Source organism: Rhincodon typus, chromosome 1 (assembly GCF_021869965.1).
Source record: "Rhincodon typus isolate 14 chromosome 1, sRhiTyp1.1, whole genome shotgun sequence".
In the NCBI taxonomy this organism is placed as follows: domain Eukaryota; kingdom Metazoa; phylum Chordata; class Chondrichthyes; order Orectolobiformes; family Rhincodontidae; genus Rhincodon; species Rhincodon typus.
This window is the reverse complement of record NC_063332.1, coordinates 66,676,580-66,700,896: the sequence shown is the minus strand read 5'-3', so window position 1 is coordinate 66,700,896 and position 24,317 is coordinate 66,676,580. Positions and strand designations below refer to the sequence as shown.

General features: G+C 40.2%; 1 protein-coding gene across 2 annotated transcripts in view; it reads right to left on the bottom strand.

Annotated features, from left to right (window-relative positions):
• Positions 1–24,317, bottom strand: part of cwc27 (CWC27 spliceosome associated cyclophilin) — a 233,026-nt gene that overhangs the window by 84,802 nt on the left and 123,907 nt on the right. For both annotated transcript variants that reach the window (XM_048597217.1, XM_048597212.1), the window contains exon 11: positions 10,422–10,519. In XM_048597217.1, coding sequence (XP_048453174.1) covers positions 10,422–10,519 — 98 coding nt within the window. The remainder of the gene's footprint in view (positions 1–10,421; positions 10,520–24,317) is intronic.

The following is a 24,317-nucleotide window of genomic DNA, read 5'->3' as shown; positions in this document are numbered from 1 at the left end:
CTGCAGTTCCTACTATCTCTGATTCAACTTTACTAAATGAGATTGGAGAAATAATAAGAACCAGAAAATGGCAGAGGAGTCAAACAAAGTCTTGTTAGAAGAGACTAATAGCTTTCATACATGCTCATTCAGGACCGTCGCACCTGCCCAAGCTTTATATGTCACTGGACTTGACATCGACCATGCTTGTAACCCATGCAGGGCCATTCCCGCAACTCCTCCACAAACTTTGTACACTGTCTCTTGCTTAGCGAAATCTTTTATCCAGCACTGACGTTCCCGATGTTGTTTCACTCAAACCACCACCCTCCCCCAACCCCGGTCCGGGAAGACAAATTTAACCTGGTGCGGAGTCTTCACAACTCTGCTGGAGCTATCCCTGTAGGTGTATGAGGGGTGGTCCTGTAATCAAACAGGAACTGGGACAGTTTGGTATCGAGTGAAGCTGTAGGCTGTTTTTTTAAGTCTGCCTTGAAATTTTGTACTGCTTTTTCTGCCAGACCATTGGATGATGGATGGTACGGAGCTGTCCTTATATGGCGAATACTATTCGACTTTAGGAAATACTCAAATTCTCTACTGGTAAACGATGGCCTGTTATCTGTAACCAACACTTCTGGAAGTCTGTGTATTACAAAAGATGGAATCATAGAATCCCTATACTGTGGAAGCAGGCCATTCGACCCATTGAGTCCACACTGAACCTTCGAAGATCGTCCCACCCAGACCAACCCCCTACCCTATCCCTGTCACCCTACATTTCCCAAGGCTAATCCACCTAAGCCTGCACACCTCTGGACACTATGGGCAATTTTGCATAGCCATTCCACTTAATCTCCACATCTTTGCACTGTGGGAGGAAACTGGAGTGTTTGGAGAAAATCCACACAGACATGGGGCAAACATGCAAACTCCACACAGATCGTCACCTGAGGGTGGAATTGAATCCTGGACCCTGGCACTGCGAGGCAGCAGTGCTAACCACTGAGCCACCCTAAAATGCATGCAGTTTTTCTATTGTCAACCCGTGTTTGACGAATAACCTCTATACATGTCCTGCCACTTTGTGTGAGCATCCACAATGACTAAGAACATTAAGCCAATGAAAGGACCTGCATGGTTGACAGGTATCCAAGTCCAAGGTTTACCTGGCCGTTCCCACGAACGTGGGGGAGCGAACGTGGCATTCAATCTTGGCCACCAGATACAACTTCTCATGAACATCTTGGTTTTGGAAATTCCTGGATGACCCTGGTGGAGTTCAGCCAGTATCTGGCGGTGAGCTTTGCACAGGACAATCATTCTTGCTCCCCATTAAAAAAAGTGCACAGTGCAAAGATGTGCAGATTGGGTCTCGCCGGGTCCAAAAAGACTTCAATCCTGACTGTGATGGCCCTTTAGTTTCTCGCATCACCACCAGCTGGTTCAGTTTTGCCCGGACCAGATCTTCCTGCATCCGAACTCTGATATTGTCAGTCATGATCAGAATTGTGTCCAAAAAATTTTAAACCATTACGGAATCTTCCAGTGGCGGTACTACCGGTGGTGTATCAGCCATCGGGAGACGGCTCAATTCATCCACATTTGCTACTTGGTCTCCCAAAAGGTGTTCCAACTTGTTAATAACCCACTTAGCAATTGAGCCCACCAATGAATTTGGCGTGAAGCTTTGGTAGGCACTGTTTAGTTCTCTTTAAGTTGACCTATCAGGGGTTTGTGCGCTGTTATTATTAAAAATTTAAATCCATAAAGATATTGATGGAACTTCCTGACTCCAAATATGACTGCCAAACTTTCCTTTTCTATCTGGGTGTATTTACGTCCTGCATTATCCAAAGTCTTGGATGCATATGCTATTGGGTATTCTTCTCCATTGGGCCACTACCCGGATGCCATATGGGGAGGCATCAGATGTCAATACCAGACCTCGCTTGGGATCATAGTGTACGAACATCTTAGAGGATGATAGCTGTTTCTTCACTTCGCTGAAAGCCATGGCTTGCCTACGCGACCATTTCCAAGGCTGACCCTTTTTTAAGAGTTGGTGCAAAGGACCCAGCATGGAGGCCAGGTTATGTATCAACTTACTGTAGTAATTCACCAGAACGAGGGATGACCTAAGCTCCGTTACAGACTTGGGAGCTGGGGCACCTTTGATCTTCATCTTATTTTCCATCAAGTATAACCTGGTCTTCTCGACTTTATAGCCCAAGTAGGTCACTCGGAGTGCCTGGAGCACACATTTTCCCCTTCTAAGGCATACACTCAACTGGGAGAAATGTCTTATGAATGTGTCCAAGTTCTCTAAGTGCTCCTTATTGGTCTTCCCTGCTATTAGCATGTCATCTAGATGAATGGTGTCCTGGGGTAGACCTTGTAATATGTTCTCCATTGTCCACTGAAAAATTGCACAGGCTGACAATGCCTAAAATGATTCCTTAGCTTTCTGGTCTTCTGATTTCTGCCGCTACATTTGGCTACTGGATGGGCCTTGCAGAATTGTGGAATTGCTTCCGGGTCAACATGTAAGGTGGAACAAAAACAAAGTTGCTGGAAAAGCTCAGCAGGTCTGGCAGCATCTGTGAAGGAAAAGACAGAGTTAACATTTCGCGTCCGGTGACCCTTCCTCAGGATCTGCTGAGCTTTTCCAGCAACTTTGTTTTTGTTCCTGATTTACAGCATTCGCAGTTCTTTCAGTTTTTATTTAACATGTAAGGTGGCCTTGGTTCCTTGATAGTTCCTAGATCTTCCTGAAAAACTTCCAGGTTTTAACTAGGACTTCATTCAGGCAACCATTTTCTAAACAAAAAATGTTTAGCTAATCTAGGTGAATCTTTCTCAACCAATTTTGCCCATCAAGCTTGGACCCAAGCCTTTTACTACAGTCAGTAGTAACTGAACCAGCTGCTTTTCTTGAGAGACTGGAAATGAAGTTGTACCCTTAATCTGTAAAGCTCCCCAGTAGAGATTCTCAGTCTAACCGAGGTCTTGCGCAAACTTAAGGGTTGGAGTCCATAGCAAATTTCATTAAAAACTGGTTCTGCAATCACTGAAATGGCTGCACTGGTATCAACCTCCATTCAAACCTGGTGGCCATTTAACCAGATGCTTAGTTTGATTGGTACCATTTTGGATGTTGCTAAACAATTTCACTGTTCCAAACCAGATGAAGATAGTCTTTCCAGGTTGCGCACTCTCCTGAATACTGACCTAGGAGTTCTCTTACTGAATTTAGGTCTAGTGGGACTCTTTTGCTGTCAAGTTCACATACTTGCAGCAACTACAATGGCTTGCCATTCCAGATCATAAAGGCTTGGCCTTGTTGTTAGTTTTGTTGTGGGCTGACCTAGAGTCCTTCTGTTCACGATATGTCCTGAGTGAGGCTACACAATTACTTTTACTCAAATGGTGTTCTCAAGGTCAGTTGGACTGGCAAAGGTGTGCACTTCCACTGGAGTACCTTGCAACTCATATGCTCCAAATGCCACACTTTCCAATGATAAAGCCAGTGTTGTGCCTGTTTGAAGTCCAGTTGGGCTTCAGCTAGTAGATGCTTTTCCATGATTACACTGTTGATTGCACAAACCAAATGGTCTCTTAGCATTTCGTTAAGGGTTAAACAAAGTGACATATCTCTGTCAGTTATCTTAATCTCATCAAAAATACCAACACTGATTCACCTGGTTATCGAATTGCCAAGTAAAATGGATTGTGTTTCAAAATTTGAGGAGGACTGGAATTGTAATATTCCTTAACTAAATCCAGTAGCTCTTGAAAGATTTTAGTATCTGGTGCCTCAGGGAAAGTTAGGTTCCTAATAATCGAAAAAGCTCCAGGTCCACAAGCTGTCAGGAGAATTATTTGTTGTTTTTCATCTGCCCCAATGTCATTTGCCTTGGGAAAAAAAACTCATTCTTTCCACATACTGGACCCAGTCTTTGACGGCAGGATCGAACGTGTCAAGCTTCCCAAACAATGGCACGATACCAGAAATGTTTACCCCAATTCAAAAACAACTGTTGTAAGTGAGTTTCTTCAGGAGTGCTTTCCTCTTATTGCCATTGAAATAACTCAATTGAGGCTGGTATCTCATCACCAAGTCACCTTTTATTTACACACAGACAGTCCCTGCCATTGATCCAGCTCTCTCAGAGTGAACAGAACGTCTGACACTCCTGTTCTCATCTGTCAACTAGGGCTCTCTGATTGGGGCTGTTAATCTGGTCCAATCAGGGAACTAATTCTATGAGGTCCACCTGGCTGACCTCATTACAATCACTGCAATGTGTTTTGTAAAAGAACCCTGAAACTGGCACAGGGATATGTAAAATCAGCTAAGACAAATATGATTTCGTCATTTTACCATTACAAATTTTAAAGACTTCAGACTACACACTAAACCACTTGAAAAATTTATTCGAATTTTTGTGGAAGTAACTAGCAGGTTGGATAAAGGAAAACCAGTAGATGCAGTATTGCTTGCATTTCTCAAAGGCATTAGCTAAGGTGCCATGCAAATGTTAATATACAAGATAGGCACTCATGGATTCAGGGGATTACAGGATTGGTTAATGGTCAGAAAGTATAAAGTAGGATTAAGCAGGGCATTTTCAAATTGATAGGTTGTGGCTAGTAGAATTCCTAAAGGACTGGTGCTAGAATCACAGCTGTTTACAAGTATAATGATGATTTGTACAAACAAACAGAGTAATGCATTACTGACATTGCAAATTTAGATGAGAATGTAAGCTGTGACAAAGTCATTAAGAACCTGCGAAATGTTGCAGGTTAAGTAAATAGGCAACAGCAGTTGGAGTATGATATTGGTAGAAAGAATAGGAATCTCACCTGTTGGCGAAAGTGATTAAAGTAAAATGTTTTGAAAAGTAGTGAAACTTGTAAATATCATTTCAGAGGGAATTAGGTATACTTGTACTTGTATTGATAAAGTTATATTCAAGCATATGAAGCAATTAAAAAGGCAAATGCAGAGGAATAAGAATTTTTTTGCTACAATTGTACAGGACTTTGTTAAAACTACACCTGGAGTATTAGGTACGGATTTGGTCTCTGTATTTAAGGAACACTTTGCAAGGTATACTTGCAACATACTTCAAGGCATTACAGCAAAACTTCACTGGACTAGTTGCTGAGATGAGAAGGCTATGCTACAATGACAGGTTAAGTAAATTGGGCCCATACAGAGATAAGGAGAATACTTTTTTTATCCCCCCGGAGGGTTGTGTGACTTTGGAATTCTGTCTCAGAAAGTGATGAAGGATCATTTTTAAAAAAAATATTTTTGAGGTAGAGGTAGAACATAGAACATAGAACAGTACAGCACAGTACAGGCCCTTCGGCCCACGATGTTGTGCCGACCTATTATCCTACTAAGATCGATCAACCCTGCATACATTTTACTATTCTCCACGTGCCTATCCAAGAGTCGCTTAAAAGTCTCCAAAGTATCTGACTCCAAAACCACTGCCGGCAGCACATTCCACATGTCCACCATGTACTCTTAGATAACCCTTTTCACCATCCACTATACCAATTGTAGCATCATAGTGATAGAAGCGTGTACAATTACAACATTTAAAAGACACTTGGACAGGTTCATGGATAGGAAGGGTGGAGAGGGATTTGGGCAAATGAATGCAAATGTGACTAATTCAGTTTAGGAAATCTGGTTAACACGGGCAAGTGGGCCGTAGGTAGATTTTTGCTAGATAATAGAATTAAAAGTTTCTGATGGTAGGTGGAAACGTGGAATTCAAAACATAACAGATAAACTGTGATCTTATTGAATAGTGGAGCAGGTTCAAGGGCCTGAATGGCATACTTCTGCTCATAGTCCCTATGTTCAAATGAGTAAGCACAGATTAATCTCAATAGTTTGGAGACCTGTAAGGTGCAACTGTGTCACAATGAACTGAGCCAAAGTTTCTTAAAATTTCTTAAGCTGTTTTACAAATACAGTCACTGTTGTTTTGTTGACAAAGCATTCAATTCTCACACAGCAAAGTTTTACAAATGAAAGTAAACTAGATTTGCATTTATGTCTAACCCAAAAGTAAAATACCACAGACACTGGAAATTTGAAATCAAAAAATAAATGCTGCAGGTCAGGCAATATCTGTGGAGAGAAACAGTTAATTTTTCAGTTTGATGGCCTCTCAAGTTACTTGCATTTATGTCGTGCCTCAGAAAATTTTGAAGTACACTTTATCGATGAAGTACTTTTATAATACAGTTGCTACTATAACGTAGGAAATGTGGCAATGACACTTCAAGCTTACATAAATGCCAATGTGGACGTGACTGGATAATGTGTTTTGATCATATTGATTGAAGGATAAATATTGGCCAAGCCACAAGGAATAACTCCTCTGCCTATCTGGCAGCATCTGTGGAGGAGAAAACAGAGTTAACGTTTCGGGTCTGGTGACCCTTCCTCAGACCCGAAACGTTAAGTCTGTTTTCTCCTCCACAGATGCTGCCAGACCTGCTGAGCTTTTCCAGCAACTTTGTTTTTGTTCCTGATTTACAGCATCTGCAGTTCTTTTGGTTTTTATTTAGTATTTAACTCCTCTGTCTGTCTTAAAAATGATAGCATAGCATCTTTCCTCTCCACCTGAGAGTGCAGACCAGCCTTAGTTCAGCACCTCACCTTAAAGATAGCACTTCCAACAGTGTAGCACTGTCTGAATGCCGTCAGAGGACTTGAGCTCCCAAACTTCTGACTCAAAAACATGTGTCAACAAGCCACAGGTGATGCATACAAATACCAATTGGGACAATTAATTAATTTGTCACTGATAGTGAAAACACTCAATAGTAGTATTCAAATCCCTGGACCTAGAGGCCTGGGTTCAAGTTTCATCTGCTCCAGAGATATGCAATAACGTCTCTAAGCAGGTTGATTAGAAAAATAGGTTAAATAAAAAAAAAACACTCAACAGGTCAGCCAGTATCAGTGGATAGTATAAAGTTAACGTATCAGGTTGATAACTTTTCTGAATGTTAACTCTGTCTCTCTGCAGATGCTGTTTGACCTGCTGGGTTTTCCAGCATTTTTTTTTCTCTCTTATTTCACGTTTCTAGCTCTGCTGTATATTGTTTGAGTTTATGATGGTGTTGGTTGAGAGGAAAGTATAAGTCAGTATCCTTGGAAAATCTGACTCTCTTAATATGTTGGCCAGCCTCAATGACTAAAACAAGGGGGCATGAAACAATTCAGCCTCCTTCCATCACCAATGCCAGTCTTCAGCCATTTCAATTCACTCCATGGGATATCAGGAAATGGCAGAAGGCACTGGATACTACAAAGATTACTGGCCCTGGCAATAGTCTGGCGGTAGTACCGAAAACATGTGCTCCAAAACTGGCCACAACATGGCCAAACTATTGGAATACAGCTATCTAACTAACAAAGTAGAAAACTGCCTCGGTATGTCAAGACAAATCCAATCAGCTAATTATTGGTTCATTCCTGATTGTCAGCAAATTGATGGAAGACATCCTGGCTAGGCAATCAAGCTGCATTTACACAGCAATAAGCTGTTCATCGATGCTCAGTTGTGGTTCTAAGAGTCTCCTTTGGCACACTGTTGAGAGTTTTTTTTTTAATTTTTCCCACTTTTGGTTGGAACTCTGAGCTGAGAATTGAAGGTGACCAAGAGACTGTCAGCAACAGCTTGTTTTACAAATAAGAATGGTTAATTATTGTTCAAAGAACACCGTAGACATTTTGGCTCCAGGGATGCATTATGCTTAATGCCTGGATACTAAAAGGAGCAATCAGAGGGATGCCAGTGACAACAACCAGTTTAACAAAGAGTTTGTTGGAAACAAATAGAAACAGAAACCAAAGTTTGGCCTAGTTTGAACTGTGTTTTTAGACAGAAAAGCATTGGCTGTGAAAGTTGCTGGTAGGAGTTTTGGTTGCTCTCTAGTTATCCTTCAGTAAAAGAATTATTGCATGTTTGAGAAAAGAATCCCAGTTATAAGAAATACACCTCAGAACCTACTGGAAGCTATTTGCTTTGACCAGAGTCAAAGATACAATGCATTGCTGAAACTGGTCAAGTGAACTGGTTAATTACATATATTTTTTCTTTTAATTTATCCTTTAACTATGTCTGTCTATGTGGAGTGGGGTTATGTTCAAAGAAGATTGGGTTTAAATCATAGCCATTAATTATATTACCTCGTATAGTTTTGTTCTGCTAAAGTTACAGTGTTAATAAATTAATAAATTGCTAATTTTTGTTTAAATATAAATTTGGTGTCTGATACCCATTATTTGTAATTCTGGTTAGAAATCATTGGGGCAATTTTGAGAGTCAATGAATGTTTTAATTTTACTGTGTTGTGAATACAGGGATAGGAAGGCTGACTTGATTTAGCTGATCCGGCAGTCAGTTAGCTCGGTTGGCTAGTGGGTTCAATTCCCACACTATTTGAGGTCACATGAAGGTTCCATCTTCTCGATCTTGTACCTCGCCTGAGGCATGGTGAGCTTCGGGTTAAACTGCCATCAATTGTCTCTCTTTCTTTAATATCAGAGCTATCCTCTGGGTCCATGGTGACTTTTCATGATATACTTGCTGTCCCCATGTTGTAACAACACATTGTTTATAAACTCCAGTAGCTTTAACTTTTGTGATACGTTTTATGCTGAGGTCATTACCTTGGTGTCCTTCCTGTTTATCATCACTTTACCACATCCTTTTGATGGCTAAGGCTCCACTCTTTCTGTGGAAAGTGGTGTTTCTCATAGCCATAAGTTCAAAATCTGAGAGTTGTTCTTTCCTGCCTTCCTGATGTCTGGAGATCTGCCCTCCCTTTAATTAGCATTGTGGGGGTCAATCCTTTGCACTGTTGAGATGCCAGTTCAGCATGTGTTTAATTAAGAGGCAAGTCTATCTCCAGTGAACAAAAAAAAAATTCACAATAATAGCTCGAATGGGAGGCCTGGCACAAAATCAGCATTGGATGCTAGCTGGCGTCACAATTTACCTACTCTATATACTTATGGTACCTGCACAAAAGCCTCCACTAACTTCCTGATAATGTCTGGCATGGACCATCCCTGAAATGAATGGCATTTTGCTATTCAAATGGCACTATGCTATTCAAATGGCACTATGCTTGTTTACATGGATTTTCACAAAGCGTTAGGTATGGTACTTTTTGGAAAGCTTGCTAATAAAATTACAACATTCAAGAAGTGTCAGAGCACTTTAGGAAATTGGTTACTGGTTAAAAATGGAGAATTATGTCCTTTTTAGGACCTAAGGTATGCAACAATGGTATTACCAAGGTCACTGTTGCGGTAAAGGCATAAATGGGAAAGAAAGTCGTAAGAATTAGTTACTCAGGAGAGACAGTCAGCAGTACATAACAGGGTAATCCACGATAAAAGTAAAGGTTAAATTACACTCTAGACAACGACGATACAAGACAGAAATTAAACAGAACAGCCTATGAATGAAATGGTCATTGTTGGACAAATGCCCAGATCTCTGGTGGAGACGTTGTGAGTATGAATGGAAAAGGCCCGAGTAAAATAAATACCTAAAAAAATACTGCAGCTAATGCGGTGCAGGTGCAGTATGGGTCAGCAGGTTGATAGAGGATTTTATGAGTGTTTATTACAAGGCCCATTGCATGCCTTGGTGAAGCTGTTGACAAAAGTTTGGAGGTTGGCTGCTGAATATATAACCATCTGCCCATTGTGCTCCTTAGAGGATGGAATATGCATTAAGACCCTAAAAGCTAGCAGTTGTGAGTACCATCTACAACACACTACAACAACTTACCAAGGTACCTCAAAAAGCATGTTGGAAACCTGCAACCTCCACCATCTAGAAGAACAAGAGTAGTAGACTACCACCAGCAAATTCTCCTCCAAGCTACACTGCCTGACTTCGAACTATATCACCGTTCCTTCAAGTTGCTGGGTCAAAATCCTGGAACTCCCCTCCAAACAGCACTGTATCCCTACATTCTAAGGATAGCAGTGGATCAAGAAAGCAGTTCACCATCGCTGCCTCCTCCTCCAGGAGGATTAGACAGGGCAACAAATGCTGGCCTAGTCAGTGATGCCCTCACTCCACAAATTAATTTAAGAGAAATACAGAAGATTGCATTGCCAGAACTGAACACCATATACTAAATTGTAAGTTGCAAGGAAATCACTGTTGGATATGTGCCCAGATGCTTGCTTAGATGACTTGATTAGTGTTTGATTTAAATTCCCAAGTGGCAAATGGAACAGGGTGCTGTTCTGGGTGGTGGCAGCAGGGAAGCTCAGCCAATTGCGAGGGCTGAATCACATTTAAACTTTTGCTCATTTCTAGAATGTAGTCATACAAATTAGAAATCTCAGGAATAGGTAGAAGTATGTTTTTTTTTACCTTGTGGTTCATCTTCCTTTTTAAGAATTTCTAACTTCTTCTGTTTTGCTGCCAATAGTTCACGTTTTATCTGACGTGCTTCTTTGCGTAGCTCTTCACTGCACAAAAACAATATTTATATAAGCATATCATTTTAGCTGCAATAATACGTGTTCCAGCCAGATGCTTAGAAATTCAATTATAAATAAAGAAATGTGGTTATTAGTAACAGTTATTACAATGAACATTTGAAACAGTAGCCTGGACTTTTCAGCAAGGATATACGTCACAGACTTTGCCTCGCTGAGAGATCTTGCGGTCTCTGTGGCAAGAGCATTGCCTCTTTTTAGTGTATAATTGATTGCAGGACCATCCAATTAGGACAGTGATGTCATGAAGCTGTTCAAGGAACCAATCACATTCAACAATTCTCATAGACTTAACCCAGAAACAAAATGCACCAAAATCAAATCGCCTCTTTAAAGTTAAACATAGAAAAAGATATCACCTGGTGTGAAAGTAGAAACTGGAATAGGTGGAAGAATAATTTGTGAATATATTTTAAAGCAGAAAGGAAAATAAGAGCAGGAGAAGGCCAAATGGCCCTTCAAACCTGCTCCAACATTCATTGTGATCATGACTGATCATCCAACTCAATAGCCTGTTCCGACTTTCCCTCATATCCTTGATCCCTTGAGTTCTCAGGGCTATGTTCAACTCTTTGTTGAACTCATATAATGTTTTGGCCTCAACTGCTTTCTGTGGTGGCAAATTCACAGGTTTAGCACTCTGTCTGAGTGAAGAAATTTCTCCTCATCTCAGTCCTAAATGATTACTTGATATTGTTAAATATGTGACCTCTGGTTCGGGACTCCATCTTTTGTTGATTCACTCATGGGATGTGGGCGTTGCTAGCTGAGCAGCTTTTATTGCCTATTGCCCGTCCCCAGTCACCCTTGAGAAAGTGGTGGTGAGCTGCCTTCTTGAACCGCTGCAGTCCATTTGATGTAGGTACTCAACTGCATTGGGAATTTTACTGTTTCTATGAAATCCTCCACATTCTTCTGAACTGCAGTGAACATAACCCTAATCGATTCACCTCTCTTTGTTCGTCAGTCCCGCCACCCCAGGAATTTGTGCTTTTGCTATACTCCTGCGATTGCAAGAATCCATCATCAGATAGGAGACCAAATCTGCACACAATATTCCAGGTGCGGTCTTACCAAGGTCCTGAATAATTGCACAGGACATCCCTGCTCCTGTACTCAAATCCTTTGGCCATGAAAGCCAAGATACCATTTAATTTCTTTATTGTCTGCTACACTTGCATGCTTACCTTTGGCAAGGACACCCAGGTCGCATTGCATATTCCCCTCTTCCAATTTATAGCCAGATAATCTGCATTCCTGTTTTTCTTACCAAAGTGGATAGCCTCACATTTATTCACATTATACTGCATTTGCCATGCATTTGCCCACTCACTCAGATTATCTAAATTACATAGAAGCATCTCCGCATTCTCCTTACAATTTACTCTCCCACTCAGCTCTGTATTATCTTCAAATTTGGAGCTATTACATTTAGTTCCCTCAACTAAATAGTGAACAGCTACATTCCTAGTACTGATGCGTGCAGTACCCCACTAGTCGCTGCCTGCCATTCAGAGAAAGACCCATTTATTCTTGCTCTGTTTCCTGTCTGCCAACCAGTTCAATCTCCATCTCAGTACATTATCCCCTAATCCCATGCGCTTTAATTTTATACACTAATATTTCAGGATAAAGGCCTTAATTAATCTTTTATGATCAAAATATTTTCAAATTGACGCAAATACCTTTTCATGAGATTCCATTGCAAGTGCAAAAACCTCCATTAAAGGCACAAAAGCATGACTCTCATTAATTCTCACATTTCCTTTTTTCTCTCCATCAATGATTTTCTGCAGTCATCCAATCTAATCGTTGCTGATGGCTGCACAAAACATTTATTAACCTCCTTCAGGCAACATCCACTCAATGTTCATAAACTCCAACCTGCTCTGCGTGGCTGAGCCATAAAAACAACACTTATTCATATAAGCATGTTCAAAATCGTTAAATGCCCCAAAGTACTTCACTGGAATATTACCAAACAGAGGGTGACATGAAGTCACAAAAGGAGACATTAGGGTTATTGGGCAAAAGTGAGGTCAAATAGTTAGGTGCTAAGGAGCACTATGATGTTCAGGAGACAATAACTGAAACAGCACAAGGTAACTCAGAAGGTTGTAAACTGTGGCAGATTGCAGAGATAGGGAAGGGAGAAGGCACAAAGAATTTCTGCTGGGAAAAATCTGGATTGTCTTCTGGCATAGAGGTCTGTAACTCATTCACCTCCTTGTGTGGCTTGTTAATTGAATCTTTTGTTTCCAGTATCTATGTCCTGCGTCAGCACATTTTCTGAAAGTGACCTATTGTTTTAATAGGTGGGCACTGTTTGCACCCATGTGGTTTCTTTGCTTTGAAGCACTTGCAAGGGATTTTAGTATCTGGTTTTTGTCCTAACTGCTACATTGACATATCACGTGTGCCTTTTGTGGTTTTATTCCTTGAGATTTTCAATTCTATTACATTCTTAAATTTGATCTTCACCCCTTAGGATTGATCTGTATCGATTAATGGGCCTCTGCTTCACATGTCATCTGAATGGCTTTCTCCAGAGTCAGCTCTTCTTAGAACTACAATAAATCTGGCAAGACATGGTTGTATCTCTCCACTCATCTGTTGAGATCATTAATGAAGTCATCAATGGATCTCTCTGGATGCTGTATTCTTTGGTTAAATCATGGATGTTCAGGAATTTTATTATTTGAGATTGAAATCATCATCAAAGCCTTTCAATATCGTTTTGGATGTGTCTGTTGCTTCTTTTACCCCTTGTTGAGTAACAACATCATTTGCTAGACTTCAATTTGTGTACAGAAATGCACTTCCTTGTTCAGTTTCTGATTTAGTATCCAGTTTATAAGCTATTCTACATTTCAATTATTCTTTCTCCAATTTGATGTTCTGTTGGGCCCACCTCTGAAATGAAATCTCTATGGCAATATTGAAACCATGGCTTCCTAGTGTAATTGTGTGTTTTATCTTCCTTTAAAAATTTTTATTTGCATCAATGACAGTTTCTCCTATGCTTTGCTGTGGTTCCAAAGAGGTTTCCTGCGGCTTTACTAAAAGAGATTCATGCTTCTGTGGTTGTAATGAATCTCCTGAAGGTTCCCACACCAAATCAATGTTACTCAGTTAATACTATTAGACAAAGGAGAAGTAGGCTACTTAGCCCATTGAGTCTCCTCTGCCATTCTGCGAGATCACAGCCGATCTAACAATCCTCAACTTCACTTTCCCGGTCTTTGCCCCGTAACTCTTGATTCCCTTACTGACTAAAAATATGTCTATCGTAGTCTTGAACATATTTAACGACCAGCCCTGTTAGCTGCCTGGGGTAAAGAATTCCACAGATTCACAATAATTACAGAAGAAATTCCTTCTCTTTTTTCCTTAAATGTGTGGTGCCTTATTTTGAGATTATGCAGTCTGGTCCACAATTGGAAGAAAAAACCTTACTGCATCTACTCTAAGACTCCCAAGAAACTTGTATGCATTAGTAAGGGTCAGGCAGCATCCATGGACAAAGTGCAAGCTAACATTTTGAGTCTAGATGATTCTTCATCAGAGCTGAAGATGCTGTGATTTTTAGCATTTTTTGATTCAGTACAGATTCCAGCATCCGCAGTAATTTGCTCCTGTCCATGCATCAACAAGGTCTACATTCCAGACAATACAGGCCCAACCTACTCAACCTGTCTTCATAAGACAGTCCCTCAACACCTGGTATCAACCTAGAAAACCCTCTCTGGATTGAACATTGTCCAACACATGTCTATTTTAAATGACTGTCTTCACACTTTTCCTGTTTCTCTGCTTCTAGAACATGCAAGTTTCTCTCTGGGCCCTATTAGTTTAGATTTTCCCTAGCCATGCCTCATGATGTCCTTGTACTATGTCAGTGATGCCCACATACGAGCTGCAAATTTTCTTTTAAATTCTCACCTTTCAGCCTGGCTAGTGCAGCCTTTAAATTTCTACGAAGACTCTTAGCAGGACCTAGCTTTAAATCTGTCTTCCACAAAATCCTATTTTCTGCACCACCAATTTCTCATGAAATCAGCACACTGGGTGGCATTTACTGGATTCAATCAAGTATTAATTCTTGGTCAGACCAACATTCTTTCAAACAATCTGATAGTAACATTTTGTCACCAACTATTCAGTTGCAAACCAAAGCAAAAACGCAATCATCAGGTGTAATGGTTCCTTTACAGTGGCATAGTAAAGACACATCTAAGCAATTGATTTTTTTTCTAAAACTTACATCAAGGCAAATCCAATAGAAACAAACAAAATACTTCAACAAAAAATTACAGTGAAAGTAGTTATGTCTGAGAATGGGCGAGTGCATTATTTCTTCAGTCCCACTACGCCACCAGTCACACCATAAAATGAAAATACTTTTTCCAGATACCAAACTTTGTCAAACAAATATCTATATCATCAATATATCATAACTATAAATAAAGAGTTTTATCAACTAGGTTTCTTTAATAAAGTTATTGGTTTATTATCAAATTAAAATTTGTACAATGAAGATGCAATAACAGGTTAACAAACATAGTCAATAAATATGAAATATAAATATTTATTCCCTTGAATAACCCAAAACAAAAACACACAAACATACATACACTTCAGGAAAAGAGAAAAAGAAATTGATTTCTCCCTGAAGAGGCGACTTCCAGAAAGAACATTACCTGACAATTAGGGTTATGATTAGGTGTGGGAGAAATGGGTTCGAATTCATGGTGCATTGGCATTAATACTGTTCTGATGGAACAGACTCCACCTGAAACATGCTGACAGCACAGTTCTGGTGAATCGCATAACTAGGTCTATAGACAGTGCTTTAAACTAAATATTCCAGGGAGGGTGGCTAGTGTTCAGTTGTATGGAAATTAGAGAATCAAAGTTAACAGAGAAGGCAGGAGTGCAGGTTAGCACTGAGTTTGATTCTTAACAGGAAATGAAAAAGGAAGAATGTGTGACTGTCACATCACACCAAGGAATCGTACAGAAATAGGGGCATTTGATAATAGAACACAGAACACACAATACAAAATAGTACAGCACAGGTAAAGGTCCTTCGGCCATTATGTTTGTGCCGTCCATGATGTAATTCTAAACTAATTCCAGCTGCCTGCTCATGTCCTTATCCCTCTATTCCCTGCCTGTACATGTGTCTAAGTGCCTCTTAAACATTGCTATTGGTTCTGCTTCTCCTGGATCCCCTGCCAGTGAGTTCCAGGCACCTACCACTCTGTGTAAATAAAACATTCCTCGCACAGCACCCTTAAACACTTTCCCTCTCGCCTTAAAACTATGCTCCCTAGTATTTGACATTTGACCCTGGGACAAAGACTCTATACACCCTATCCATGCCCTTCATAATTTTATATATTTCTATCAGGTCACCTTCAGCCTTCAGCGCTCTAGTTAAAACAATCCCATAACAACTGAAAGAACTGCGGATGCTGTGAATCAGGAACAAAAACAAAGTTATTGGAAAAGCTCAGCAGGTCTGGCAGCATCTGTGAAGGAAAAAACAGAGTTAACGTTTTAGGTCCGGTGACCCTTCCTTAGAAAACAATCCCATGTTTGTCCAATCTCTCCTGAAAGCTAATACACTCAAATCCAGGCAACATCCTGGTAAACCTCTTTGGCACCTCCCCAAAGCCTCCACATCCTTCATATAGTATGGTGACCAGAACTGCACACAATACTCCAAATGTGGTCTAACTAAAGTTTTCTACAACTTCTTTTATACTCAATGATCTAACGGGTGAAGGCAAGCATGCTTTTTTACCACCTTAGACACTTGTGTTGCCATTTTCAGGGATCTATCAACTTGCATCCCATGATCCCTCTGTATAACAATGCTCCTCAAGGTCCTGCCATTTACTGCACGCTTTCCTCTTGCATTTGATCTCCCAGAATGCATCAACTCACATTTGACTGGATTAAACTCCATCTGCCATTTCTCTGCCAACTTTCCAACTGATCTATATCCTACTGAATCCTTCGATAACCTCCCTCATTATCCATAAGGCCACCAATTTTTGTATCATCTGCAAACATACTAATCAAACCACTTACATTTTCATCCAAATTATTGACTTGATCCTTGCAGAACACGACTGGTCACAGATCTCTAGTCAAAAAAAAACCAAACTACTTTGTCAAATGCTTTAGTAAAATTCATGTAGACAACATCCATTGCCCTACCGTTATCAATCATCTTTGTTATATCCTCAAAAAAAAAACTCAAGTTTGTGAGACGAGACCTCCCCTGTATAAAGCCATGTTAATAGGGCCTTTCTTTTCCAAATGCAAGTAAATCCTCTCCCTAAGTGTTTTCTCCAATAATACACCTACCACTGATGTAAGGCTCACCATTTTATAATTTCCTGGATTATCCTGTTGCCCTTTTGTACTTAAGAACCTCACCCACTTCCCCTGGCTCCAAGCATGAATTCCTTCCTTTGTTTTTGAGAGAACCTACCCTTTCACTAGCTACCCTCTTTATACTAAAGTACACAAAATGCCTGGGATTCTCCTTAATCCTATTTGCAAAAGGACATTTCACAGCCCCTTGTAGCCCTCCTAATTTCATGCTTAAATTCTTTTCTGCTTCCTTTATACTACTAAGGGCCTTGTTTGATTTCAGTTTCCTAAACCATACACGTTTCCTTTTTCTTTTTGACCAATCTTTCATTATCTTTTGTCATCCAAGGTTTCTATTGCAAATCAAGGCAAATGGGCATGATTTGGTAGTGATTACTGAGATTTACTTGCAGGCCAGATTTGGGAATTGTTTCTGAAGGATAAACAGGAAGGAAAAGGAGGTGGTGTAGTTTTGTTAGTAAAGGATGACATCAGTGTGGTGAGACATGGTATCAGCACTAGAGGTCAAGATGTACAATCAGTCTGCATTGAGATAAGAAACTGCAAGGTAAAGAAGGCCCTAGTAGGAATAATCTATAGGTTCCTAAACAGCAGTCCCATAGTGGGACACAGTACAAGTCAAGAAATACTGGGGGCTTGTGAGAAAGGCACAGCAATAATCATGGGTGATTTTAATATGTATATTGACTGGATTAATCAAATTGACAAAGTTAACTTCATGATAGAGTTGATTCAATGTATAAGATGGTTTCCTGAAGCAATATGTTTTGGAAATGATCAAGCTGCAGGCTATTCTGGTTTTGGTATTGTGTAGTGAAGTTGGATTAATGAATGATCTCGCTGTAAATGATCCTACAGGGAAGAGTGATTATAGCATGCTAGAATTTCAAATTCAGTTGGAAGGCGAGAAACTGCAGTCCCACACTAGCATTCTGGAGTTAAACAAAGGTAATTACATCAGCATGAGAACAGATTTGGCCCGATTGTACTGGCAGGATAGTTAAAAGGTACAACAGTTGATGAGCAGTGGCAGATGTTTAAAGAGATACTCAACTGCTCCTAACTAAAAATATATTCGAGAAAGGAAGAAAGATTGTAAAGGTATGGCTAAGCAAGGAAGGTAATATCAAGACAAAAATAATAAAGACAAAATCTATGGCAAACTACATTGTAAAGGCAAGTGGTAGGCTGGAAGAATGGGAAACTTCTGAACTTCAACATATGGTTACTAAGAAAAGTCATAAAAAAAGTAAACGTAAATTGTGAAAGAAAACTAGCATGAAATATAAAAATGGATAGCAAAAGCTTCGACAAGTATATAGAACATAGAACATAACAGCGCAGTACAGGCCCTTCGGCCCTCGATGTTGCGCCGACCTGTGAAACCAATCTGAAGCCCATCTAACCTAAACTATTCCATTATCATCCATATGGTTATCCAATGACCATTTAAATGCCCTTAAAGTTGGCGAGTCTACTACTTTTGTAGGCAGGGCATTCCACGCCCTTACTACTCTCCGAGTAAAAAACCTACCTCTGACATCTGTCCTATATCTATCACCCCTCAATTTAAAGCTATGTCCCCTCGTGCTAGCCACCACCATCCGAGGAAAAAGGCTCCCACTGTCCACCCTATCTAATCCTCTGATCATCTTGTAATATAAAAGGGAAAAAGTAGCTTAAGTGAATGCTAATCCCTTTGAGGATAAAACTGGGGAATTAATAATGGAGAACAAAGAAATAGTTGAGTCACTAAATCAATATTTTGATTCAGTTTTCAAGGCGGAGGACATAGTACCACCTCAATAACAATAGGTAACACAGAGGTTATAGAAAGGGGAATCATCATTGCCAGGGAAAAAAGAATACTGAGCAAACTACCGGGATTAAGGGCAGACAAGTGCCCAGGGCCTGATGGTTTACATCATACAGCCTTAAAGGAAGTCAAAATAAAACCATGCTGACTCTGACGTATGAAGGGTAAATCATGTTTGACTAATTTGCTAGAGTTCTTGAACATGTAACAATCAAGGTGGATAATAGGGACGCTGTGGATGTATTATAACTGGACTTCCAGAAGGCAAATGATAAGGTTCTGCACAAAACGTTAAAATGCAAGATAAAATCACATGGGGTTAGGGGTAATTCCGGAGTTTTATAGAGGACTGGTAAACCAACAGAAAGCAAAAAGTCAGGATAAATGGGCCTTTTTCGAGTTGGCAAGATGTATCGAGTTGGGTGTCGCATGTTTCAGTCCTTGGGCCTCAACTATTTATAATCTCTGTTAATGACTTGGATACAGGGATAGAAAGTACTATAGCCAAATTTGCAGGTGACACTAAAATATGCAGAACTTAAGTTGTAATGAAGAAACAAGAATTTTACAAATGGATATGGATAGGTTAGGACAATGGGTGAAAATATGGCAGATGAAGTTTAATGTGGATAAGTGTTAGGTAATCCATTTCAGTTGGAAAAATAGAAAGGCAACTTAATATCTAAGCAAAGAGCAACTGTTTCAGAGGGATCTGGGTGTCCTTGTGCATGAATCAAAAAAAAAACTAGCATGGCAATAAGGAAGGCGAATAAAATTTTGATATTTATTGATAAAGGAATAGAGTAGAAAAGTAGGGAAGTAATGCTGCAACTGTAAAATGCATTAGTGAGACTGCACCTGGAGTATTGTATATATTATTTGGTCCCCTTAGTTGAGGGGGAACATAGTTGCATTCGAAGCAGTTCAGAAGAGGGGTACTATGTTGATTCCAGAATTGAGGGGCTTGTCTTTTGAGAAGAGATTGAGCAGTTTAGAACTATACTCTCTGGAGTTTAAAAGATTGAGGGGAGATCTAATTGAAATATATAAGATGCTAAAGATGATTAACAATGTAGACATAGGGAGGATGTTCCCTCACATGTGCAATCTAGAATGAGGAGTCATAATTTTAGGATAAGTGGTGGCAGATTTAAAACAGAGATGAGGAGAAATTACGTCTCTTAAAGAGTTGTGAATTTGTGAAATTCACTGGCCCAGAGTGTGGTGGATGCTTGCACATTGCGTGAATTTGAGATGACAGACATTTTTAATTAGTAACGAGTTGAAGGGTTACGGAGAACGGGCAGGAAAGTGGAATCGAGACCAGGATAACAAGGATACCTACGTCAAGCTCCTACTCATCAACTACAACTCTGCCTTCAAACACCATTATCCCTATCAAGCTAATCTCAAAACTCGAGACCTAGGTCTCAGCTCTGCCCTCTGCAACTGGATCCTAAGCTTTCTGACCCGCAGACCACAATCAATGAAGACAGACAACAGCACCCCCTCCATGATAATCCTCAACACTGGCACCCTGCAAAGATGCATTCTCAGCCCCCTACTGTACTCCCAGTATACCCACAACTGTGTAGCCAAATTCTGTACAAATGCCATCTACAAGTTTGCTGATAACACCTCCGTGGTAGGATAGATATCAAACAATGAGTCAGAGTACAGGAGGGAGATAGAGTGCTTGGTGACGTGGTGCAATGTTAACAACCTCTCTCTCAATATTGGCAAAATAAAAGAACTGATCACTGACTTCAGGAAGAAAGGAGGAAGACACGCACATATCCACATCAATGGAGCTGAGGTGGAAAGGATCGACAGTGTCATGTTCCTTGGAATGACGATAACTGACAATCTGTCCTGGACCTCCCATGTAGATGCAACAGTCAAGTAGGCACAACGCCGCTCCTTTCTAAGGTAGCTTAGGAAATTAGGCACTTCCATAAGATCCCTCACTAACTTTTACAGATGCACCATAAAAAGCATTCTATCCGGGTGCATAATGGCCTGGTATGGCAACTGGCCTGCCCAGGATCGTAAGAAACTACAGAAATTAGTATGCACAGCCAGGACCTTCACAGAAGCCAACCTCCCATCCATGAACTCCAATTGCACTTCTCGTTGCCATGGAATGGCTGCCAACATCACCAAGGATCCCTCCCATGCTGGTAATGCTCTTTTCCAACCTCTTCCGTCAGGGAGAGGATACAGAAGCTTGAACACACACACCCCAACAGGTTTGTGAACAGCTTCTTTCCTGCTGAATGGACCTCTCTAACTTCAAATAATGTTGATTTGGCTTCATGCACCCCCTGTACAACAGTAACCTTATATGCCTCACTCTAAGCACCATATGATCTGTATGTCCTTGTTTGCTATGATTTGTTTGTACAGTTTGCAAAACAAAGCTTTTTACTGTATTTAGGTACATATGACTACAATAACCCAAACTAAACCAAAACAAGATGAGATCAGACATGACCATGTTAAATGGTAGAGCAGACTCGAGGGGCTGAATTGCCTACTCCTGCTCCTGCTCCTAGTTCTTATGTTCTTGTAGAATCATAGTATCATAGAGTCAAAGCCTTTACAGCATAGAAAGAGGTTCTTTGGCCCAACACATCCATACCGGTCACCAATGATCCATTTATTCTAATTACATTTTCCAGCACTTGGCCCATAGTATCTGTGATATGATACTTCAAATGCTCTTCTAAATACTTAAATATCTTGAGGTTCCTGCCTCTTTCATCCTGTTAGGTAGTGAGCTCCAAATACACAAACCACCAACCACTCCTCAACTCCAACCCTGCTGGAAGTAGGCTACTCCTGCTTTTACAAATTTACTCTTGATCAGGTTTATCATTGAATCAGCTGTATGTAATTTCCTAATGAAAGCTTCTAATTGTTCCAAGTGGTCCTTCCCAATGACATTACTGGCTACAGCTGGATTAATCAGTCTCTGGAAAGTTGCTGCAGCATTTTTCAGCTCAAATGTCATCACTCACCATTGGAGAAGATCACATGATGTGACAAAGACTGATATGCTGGGAAATGGTGGTGAAGTAATAATATTACTGGATTAGTAATTCACATCTCCAGATTAATGTCCTGGGGACAAGGATTTGAAGATAGTGAAATTTGAGTTCATTAAAGATTTGGATTTAAAAGCTAACCTCATGGTGACCATGTAATCATTGTTCATTGACCATAAACAATTATCTAGTTCAAAACAATCATACAGTTATGTAGCATGGAAATAGACTCTTTGGTCCAATCAGTCCAGCCAACCATGTTCCCAAACTACTTTAGCCCATTCCCTCCAAACCTTTCCTATTCATGAACTTATCCAAATGTCTTTTAAACATCATAACTCTATCTGTATTTGTCACTTTCTCTGGCAGTTCATTCCACACACGCACCGCTTTTGTGTAAAAAAGGTTGCCCTCTCATATCATTTTTTATTTTTCCCCTAGTTTTTAACTCCCCCTAGGGAAAAGACCCTTATCTATGCCCCTCATGATTTTATAAACCTCAATAAAGGTCATCTCTCAACCTCCTACGCTCGTGTGATAAAAGTCCCAGTCTTTCCAGCCTATTTTTATATCTCAAATCCACATCAGTAACCAGTTGACACTTATAATATAAACGTCATTTTGCAAATAAAATTTGCCATCCTTAACTAATTTGGCCTACAAACAGTGTGGTGGAGTCTTAACTGCACTCTAAAATGCCCTAATATTCCACTCAGTTCAAGGACAAGTAGGGGTGGGCGATAAATTCTGGCCCAACCAGTGGCACTAACATCCTGTGAACAAATAAACAAAAATTTCTGTAGTTGCAGAAATTAAAAAGGAACTTGTCGGTATCCCTTTTAAAAATATATATATTTTCATAAGAAAAATGGCAGTGCCAATCTTCACAAGATAGTGCTACAGGTGAGGAACTGGGTAGGAATCTGCCTTTGTAACTACATTGATCCTTCTGCAGCCTATGCAGAATCATCAGGTTTAGGCACTAATTTAATGAAGAACTCTGGCTAGTTTGATTTGGTTTAAATACAGATTTTCCAACATGTGTTGGGTTTTTCCTTTCAGCTGGATCTGTTTCTCTGGACATATGCAGTAAAAATGTTGTTTTTATAAGGCAGGATTTTCCTACATCCACATCATGTATGGCTATGGTTGTATTCTGGGATAGCTGTGTAAATTTGATGAGTCACCATGTTAGGTGTTTTCATTCCACATCTCTAAATATGAAAGCATAGTGTCTAATCTCCCTAACAGTTCAGCATTAGTGAACCAAATAGTAGGTGGTTCATTCCGGGAACTGTCCAGGCCTCCTTTGGTCTCATTCTTATTATTCCCTTTAGCTTCCACCTGACATACCTGCACTCTCTTTTCAACGATGACATTGTTTAAACATATTGATGTGACATCCCCAATTTTTTTTCTAACCATCTGAAGTGTCAGATAATTTACTTTACCAATCCTTTTGGCTACACTATATGGACCACATAGAGTTAAACAACGCAGAAAAGGCCATTTGGCCCATCAAGCACACCAATAACTACCAATACAGGTGCACTAATCTTTTTTACCTGCACTTGTTCCATATCCTTGAATGTTATGATATTTCATGTGCTCATCCAAATACTTTTTTTAAAAGGTGGTAATGTTTCCAGCCTCCACTACATTCCCAGGCAGTGCATTCCAGATTCCCACCACCTTGACTGAAAAAGTTTTTCTCAAATCCCCTCAGAATCTCTTGCCCCTTACCCGAAAATTATGCCCCTTCATAACTTATCCCTCAATCAAGGGGAACAGCTGTTCCCTACTCACCTTGTCCATACTCCTTGTAATCTTATACATCTCAATCATGTCCCCCTCAGCCTTCTCTCAAGAAAACAATCCAACCCTATCTAGGCTGTCCTTGTAGGTCAACCGCTCCATTTCAGGCAACATCATGGTGAACCTCTTCTGTACCCCTGCTAGTGTTATCATGCCCTTACTGTTTTGAGGTGATCAGAACTGCACACTGTACTGCAACTGTGGCCAACCAACACTCTGTACAACTCCAACAGTTCTGAAGGAAGATCACCGGACCTGAAACGTTAACTCTGATTTTTTTCTTCACAGATGCTGCCAGACCTGCTGAGCTTTTCCAGCAACTTTGTTTTTGTTCCAACATTACCTCCTTCCTCCTATACTCAATGTATGACTGATGAAAGCAAATGTCCCAAATGCCTTAGCCGTCTTATTCAAGTGCTATTCTAACTTCAGGGATATGTGAATAATTATCCCCAAACCCCTCTGCTCCTCTGAGCTACCAACTGTTCTGCCATTCATTAAATGATATCTCATCTTCTTTCTTCTTCCAAAGTGCATCACCTTGCACTTATCAGGGTTAAACACTACCTGCCACTGCTCTGCCCATCTGACCAACCCATCTATATTTTCTTGTCACCTATAACCATGTTCTTCACTATTAACCACCCTGCTAACCTTGGTTATGAGATAACAAGGTGTAGAG